At 47.2% G+C, this 7,519-nt stretch overlaps 1 protein-coding gene across 1 annotated transcript; it reads left to right on the top strand.

The window, feature by feature from the left end:
• The first annotated feature begins 990 nt into the window (after positions 1-990).
• ND-MWFE (NADH dehydrogenase (ubiquinone) MWFE subunit) lies at positions 991-6,162 on the top strand. Its single transcript, XM_037234026.1, has 3 exons — positions 991-1,181; positions 5,436-5,522; positions 6,024-6,162. The coding sequence occupies exons 1-3, from the start codon at positions 1,080-1,082 to the stop codon at positions 6,048-6,050; spliced, it is 216 nt and encodes a 71-aa protein (XP_037089921.1). The 5' UTR covers positions 991-1,079; the 3' UTR covers positions 6,051-6,162.
• Positions 6,163-7,519: the final 1,357 nt, after the last annotated feature.

Genomic DNA, 7,519 nt, shown 5'->3' with positions numbered 1-7,519 from the left:
TCTAAGAAAACACACTGCACGCACTCAGAGACGTATGGCTTCGTCTAAAACCCCGTTGTTGTATCAGATGGAACGATTCCTTAGAAATTGACCGCTGAATACATGGCCTGACTTTGACCTGCCGTGGGTCAGCAAACTTGCAGGGTACGTCTAAATTCTCGACACCAAAGGAGCCGCTGTTCAATTGTCTACAGTTGTGCAAGAATTGGAGCGGCTACGCCGCGCTTTTCGCAAACCATTCCGGAAAAACCTTCGGGGGAGTCAGATTGATCCTCACCCGAGCGCATGTTAAGTCCATGACTGAGCAATTCGTATTTCTTACGGTCACCGGCGATTGACACGTGGGGCACGTGTACGGTCTGAAGTGCGCCTATTTCAGGCGCCACACATGCAGCCAGCCAAAATTCATACTTTTGGCAATAGCCCATATTATGTTGAGTCCTGCAGATGGACAACTTAACGGAGCCTGATGTCACGTCGGGTCTGGTCGCACACACTGGTTACGAGGGCATACACACACGGTCCCGAAGCAGTTCAAGTAGCACCTAGGACACTCGCAATTCGAGTTCGAGGGTTCAAGTCGTCGCCGGCTGTTTGTTCCTGGCTGGGATAACAGCGACCAGGAGCAGCGGGCGCGCCTGAGGTCAAAGGCCATAAAATGCTAAGTGCGAGGTATGATTCCAGATATCGATCGAATCAAAGGGTTCGGCCCAAGCCCTTAGAATAACAACAAGCGCAAAACACTTGACCAACTGTCGTCGGGCTGCGCCGCACGATTCTTTTAAAAACAATCTCGATGTAATAGTTATCGTAGCTGTTTCAGCCTTGAAATGTTCTGCAAAGATTTGTCTTCATAATTTTAAGTCAGAAACAGACATCGGAGCGTGCAGTCCTGCGAGAGGCTCAGCGTATGACACAACATACTAAACAGTTTGTTCCTTGACGCATCCACTTGGCAGTATTTTAGCACGTGTCCATAGGTAGACTTTATGAAATCCTTGGTGATTGCCTACCGAAGGAGAAGAAGTATTTTGCTGCGTGTTACATTTATTGAAACTGACGACTTGTAGGCATATACAATGTGGTTTGAAATAATTCCACCATTTGCCGTCATCGTTGGAGCATTGAGTGTTCCGGGATATCTTATGTACTACACTAACAAGCTTGTGTATAATGGAAATGTAAGTAGATTACACATGCTGCTGGCTTTAGTGACGACTGGAGATGACTGGATATTCGAAGATAATGCATAACTTGTGTGCAACATTCTCTCCCTGTCCTTCATAATGTGGAGTCTTTTCATTGTGGAATGTGCAGTGTTCCATAAAAACAAATGAGTGTAGAACATCTGGCCAAAAACCCAATGTTACTGCAGATGAATTTCTTGGCTCCAGGTGTGCCACATCCCCTTAACCTAGATGGCACATTGCATGTGGCCCCAAGCATGTCCTTGGCAGCAGTGGTGTTTTTAAAATAAATTGTGCATTTTCAGTGCATTTTTGCAGTGGGTCTAAGCAATCAGAATTTGGTGTGCAATCATCACCTACTTCAGCACATTGAGAGTAAATGTTTCAAGTAATTATAGTTTGGCATCAGTAATTCCAGATCAAAATGTTATATATATATATATATATATATATATTTATTTACACAAGTTATTTGAAATACCAGCACCATGGCCTTGCCTGAGCTTAGCACACATTCTTGTGTTAGGTTCAGCATGCTGACATCAGGTGGGCATCTACACAGTAAATGGATTTTTTGCTGACAGAGCTTGTGCTCATTCCTGTGTTAAAAGTGAGATGGTAGGGATAAGGCCTCAATTTTACCTGGGTATCAAATATCAAATATTCTCTGAAATTTTGTGAATTTAGACAAAACTGTGGTGGGGTATTTCCTAGTATCTAGTGCAAACCTGTTGGCTCAAAGGAAGGAGGAGGCCTCACTGGCCATCCCCCTGGCTTTGTATATGTGAGCCAGTGCTGGTTACATGAAGATTTAATTTGCACTTTATGTCAAATAGCCATCCAAGTAGGAAGTTATCTTTCAAAATATCCATATTTTAGGCCAGGACATTGGCATTGTAATGGCCTCTAAGATTGCTGTAAATGTGGTGTTTTCTACAGCTTTGGATATCATACAAACATGGCTAAATGTTTTGCCTCAGGAATTGTGCTAATATATAATTTGTTAGTTCCAAGCCTTTGCATTTGCAGGAGTCATGCATAACATTGAAAAAAACAACTTTAATAAACAGATCCCAAATTGCATGTGCAGGGGTGCATTAAGCCCAAAGTGGGAAAGCACTCCAATCAGAATGCCAGAGATAACACCAAGCCCACAAAAAGGATTGCCCTTAGTCTTTTAAAGTCACTGCAGCCAAACTGGGCCTACATGGGATGCACACACATCTGAACCATAAGCCAGGCATATGATTTCTACATCTATGAATACTGGATCCAAGTCTAGTTAGATCAAGTATTAAAAAAAGAAATGAGATTCAAAATAGTTGTTGCTTCCCCAGTTCGAGACATTGGACCCAGAGGTATCCACAAGTGTGAAACACAGGGGGATGTTCCATGGTTGGAACCCAGTTGAGGTTCAGAACAAACATGTGGTGTCCCTGACCTGTCTGCCTGGAACTGAAACTGATCTATGCACTGTCAGTCTTAATTGCTTTGGTGCTGAACACTGGTTTGTGACAACAATGACCTGTTTTCTTGGTAGTCTAGGTTTGTGGAGGACTGCATTGAACTATTGGATAGATGTCTTATATGCTGAGGAGGGCAAGCTGTGACATAGACATGAGTGCCAGATACTGTTACAAAGGTCATGTAGTGGTCATGTAGTCATGTAGTGGTCATGTAGTGGTCATGTAATGGTCATGTAGTGTAGGTCATGTCGGAGGAGCCTAAGCTGCCACTTCATCAGACATTAGGTGCCAGAGGTTACTGCAATATGTTTGCAATCTAAGTGCTACATTTCATCTCCATTCTTGAGCATGTCCCAGCCTTTCAGCTGCCTTGTCAATTGGCTGAAATAAAGGGATATAGGTTTACTAGTTCACTTTTCATACAAAGCAAAGCAATTAATCACCCATTCCCCATCAGTATGGGTACAGGGCATATGCACAAGATCAGATTTTGAATTTAGTTGGATTGGCATACTGCATTTTTGGGGGCAGATTGTTAAAAGGAATACTCCACATTTGAATATATTGAAGCAAGCATCAGATATGATGAAATAGGCTCACTTACTCTCAGCATGCTTGTAAGTAGAAAAGGGTGCTTCATACAACACAATTTCTCTGTTTAGTAAATATGCTCCTCAATGCACCATTGTTTGATTACATCATCGTACCTTGCACAAAAGTGAGAGCCAACTGGCATCCAGCAGATGTGGAAATTAGGATCACAAACTCCAGATATGAATGACTCAAAAATTATATATGTCTTGGCCTTGACTGCTGTGTGGCTAACAGAAAAGCAGGATTTGAATGGCATTATTATAGCATCTTGTAGCCTGGGTGACCTTGAAATAGTCTCCTGAAATAGTCTGCACATTTTCGCAGACCTATAGCTCAAAAGCGAGGGGGTTTATGTCTTAAGAGGTGTCGGGCATGTGAGCTGTACTGGATAATTTTCAAGGTGGATATTTCAGCTCAAAACCCTATACAAATGTGGGACCCTCCCTGTTAGATGTGTAGTGACTTCACAACGAACCGGTGGAGACTGCGACGCTCAGAACGACTCGAAGCTTCCTTGCAGAGTTTCATTTAGTGCTGCAGTAGTCTGGCAATGTAAGTGTCTGAAGCGAGCTTCAACTTGGTGATCAACTCTTGATGGCTTGTAGTTGTCTCATTGAACGGCAGGGCGGGGTGCTGGTACCGGCGTGGCCGTGGGACGTGTCAGGGGATCACAGCCGTGATCTTGCGAACACCAAGAAGATAACGTGAAAACGTTAGCGAGCGGAGATCGTGGCCTTTGCGAGCCTACAGAAATCGAACCTACGACTACGTTGGAATTGGAACGACTGCGTTTATCCTCTTATGGGTTTGACGAGCACAATTGCGGTAATGGGCAACTGTAACCGCAGGATTACGAACTACGCCGAGATGGTGGGAAGATTGTCTCGGTAATGAGTCGTACTGCACGCGGTCGTAACCACGGGCTTACGGGATACTCGAATATGACGGATGGATTTTCTTCGTGGTGAAAAGGATTGAACGCCTGTGTTGTTTATTCGACCAACTTGGGATTTATCAGTTCCAAGGCACAGCAACATATATTTCAGATCAGTTCCAAAGAAGGTGACCTCGGCGGCTTTTCGATTGGTTGCTGGCACACCGATGGGTCGGACGGCTCTAAAATGTGTCAATGAGTAAAACACCGGCGCATTCGCTTATACCATACAGAACGTTTCATGTCTACTCTGGTTGTTGGGATTTGATATTCCTTACAAACGCGTCAAAACGGGTGGATACATCACTGGAGCAGGATGGCGCGTGGTAGTCCGCACAGTTCCACCGCTGAGATTGTCCGTTTCTTCTCCGTCAGCATGACTCAGTCTGACGGCGGCGCGACGTCTGACCGCCGAGACCTGGGCATGCTTCAGACTTGTGATCTCTCTAGCCTTTTCGCGATCTGGCCGTTCTTTTTTCCTCGTGTGGATCGAATGGGGAGGTGAAATAAGTTGGCGATATTGCAACGTCCTAGAGATACGTCGCCTGGTGGTCAAACACATTTCATTTCAAAGCCGTGAAAACAAACCCAGCTTTTAAGGGACTGCGCTCCGTGATGCTGAAACCAACACGACAGTAGAACCGTGGCTGCAAATCATAGTGTTATAAGTGTGGCTGACCAGACTGAGCTGATTCCCCGCTGTGCCCGTCTTTCCTGTCAGGCTGAGAGGCAGGTGACACTATATAGCCTCGGCAGCTGTGGGTGTCATAACGCTGAATGACAGGCTGGGCCGCTGACGCTAAATTCCGATTAGCGGACATCGAAGACTCGCGGCCTGTAGCCCCGCCTCTTCGAGCTTGATACGTCAGCGGTCATTGTCGCTCGGCCTGGCACCGGCTTCGCCGTCAGCTGTTGACGCGCCGCGCGTCTGCACCCGCACCTGATCATGGCCAGGTATCAGGCCTGGTGCAAGCCGTTAGATGTGACCGGTGCGCATCCGTTACGTACCGTGCTTCCCGGGCGCGTTAGACATTTGCGGTGGTGTTTGGTGTCACTCGTGCGATCACCTCCCTTCTGTTCACGCAAATACCACTGAAAACATCGTTTGCGGTCACAAGGTTCATAGATGAACTGTAGTTCGATTTTGGGTCACTTTTAGATCCTTGCGTTGCACAAAGGCAACATCCAACTGTTGATTGCGGTGTACTCCGCCACACTTCGATGCGCTGTTCATTCAGCTCGTTTTGTTTTCAGCCAAACATCAAAGCTCTGAAATACCTAGAGCAGAGACAGGTGCTAAGGAGGGATCAGCGGCTTTTTGGCGACTACTACAAATGGAAGGTACGAGTTTTAACACTCACTGGATTGAGTGCAATAACAAGATGCAAACACTATTCAACGGACACGCAATATCCTGTTCCTTTTTTAGTCATGCGTGACGTCACTGGGCACCGCTGGAAATGTCTGAGTGTTTCAAGGTTTTTACATTATGTCTGCACATTTGTAATTGGAAAGGCAGCGTTTGCGTGATGTTTTGCTTTACGCCAGCGCCAAAAAATGCGATGTATTTCAAATTCATGAGCGAAGCCGTCGAATGCCACGTCACGCTGCTTATCATGCACCACATGGAGACGATCTGGGTTAAATAACTTCATGGGGAAGTGATACGGGATGCATGGATGCAAACGGACTGGAGCGACCGCAAGAAAGGTCACACGTTGTCATTTCATCGCCATCTGAACCCCGGTGCTTCGACTAACTGGCACGACCACCGCGAAACCCTCCGGGCATACGGGCCCGGTGGTGTAGCATGAGTTTTTGATCCGAACTTGTACGTTACAGGGTCTGGAGAACATTCCAGACAAATAGCCGGGAGTCGTCGTGTTCTGGAGTCGTCGAGAGGGCGTGTATTAACGATCAGCGCTCTTGTGTATGTATGTATTTAGGGAACGTTGACGGTAATAAATCCATGTGAAGTACTGCTGTCTGTTTTGTGCTGTGCAAGTAACGGTTTGGTTAACATGTAGCCAGCTCGCTGCTTGAGAATGTTTTTGCACGCACCAGCGCCATTTTAAATCGACTTTGTGAGACCTTTAGATCTTTAGGATACATCAAAATAATTTCACTTGATTAGATATTGTTCTGGATGCGGAGGGCGCGCTCAGCCACGGTATCGTACTCATCGGGGCTGACGTCAGCCAACCATTGACCTCAGCGAACGAGAAGCGTATGCTTCGCGTGGCGGCTGCCCTTGCGCGGAGGCGTGGCGGGCTCGAGTGGCGGACGGGGATGGCCGGAGCTGCTCTGGAATTAAATCGGACTGGTTCTGAGCTCAGTGCGCCCAACATCCCACAGAGGCAGTGCGCCAGTTCACGGCACGGCAGTTCAAGCGTGCGGCAGCGGCGATGGCCGGAGCCCCTGAGACTGTCAGGAGGTCCCATGGTGGTCAAAACACACTAGAGCTGGGATCTAAAGCCATCGCTAGGTCCCAAGACGATCAGGGGTGCATCAAACCGTTGGAAGGATCCTGAGAGCGCCAAAGGTCATGGCATGGCCGGGAATACTAAGATCGGGTAACTGTGTGTGTGAAACTCAGCGGTACCAAGCTTTGGTATGACGCTGGGGTCCAGCAAAGCCTTCCGTTCGTGGGGGCGTAATGACGCGTGGGGCCGCGGAGCCACGGAAAGGTCAACCATCTTTTTTGGCGGATGGAGGTAGAGAAAACCGGTCGCCGTTTTCAGACCGAACTGTCTCTAGTTTGACCGTCGCTAGCGGAAAACGCTTCTTCAGTATTCTGCTGGTGCTATGCAACAAGGGGGGAGGGTAGGATGGATGAAAGACTGCATGCAGGACAAGCAAATCTGAATTCACGCTCACATCCTTCACAACCATGCTGTACGAGTTTTGGTGTACTGTGAACATCGCGCGTGGTGGTAAACATTTTAACGGTTGCTGTACCGGAAATGAATCACGCGCGATGTTGTTCTTACTTTGAGGTTCTAGGTCTTCGATTTATCTCTTAACCCTTACCCCGATTTGCCGTTTTTCGTAACGCGACTGATAGGGTGGGTCGATGCAACCTCCCCTCGTGTTTCAGCTTGATAAAAATAGAGATTAGCGGAGCGCACCATTGGATTGTTCTGAGAAAAATCTTGCGATTGGTTCTAGTTCTTGTGCTTTTAGGTAGACAATTAACCTCACTGTGCTAGGTCAAAGGTCATCATCGTCGTCATTGGGGTTTACAACGCACTCAGCTGCTGAGGCTGTATGGCGTCGCCTGCCTCTCACATTGGCAGGAAGGGCGGGCATCGCGGAAAATGGAACCCCGTGCCTCTGGT

This window comes from Pollicipes pollicipes, unplaced genomic scaffold (assembly GCF_011947565.3).
Source record: "Pollicipes pollicipes isolate AB1234 unplaced genomic scaffold, Ppol_2.1 Scaffold_7231;HRSCAF=8579_pilon_pilon_pilon, whole genome shotgun sequence".
NCBI classification, from domain to species: domain Eukaryota; kingdom Metazoa; phylum Arthropoda; class Thecostraca; order Pollicipedomorpha; family Pollicipedidae; genus Pollicipes; species Pollicipes pollicipes.
The sequence above is the reverse complement of the archived record's forward strand: the minus strand, read 5'-3'. Positions and strand labels throughout refer to the sequence as shown.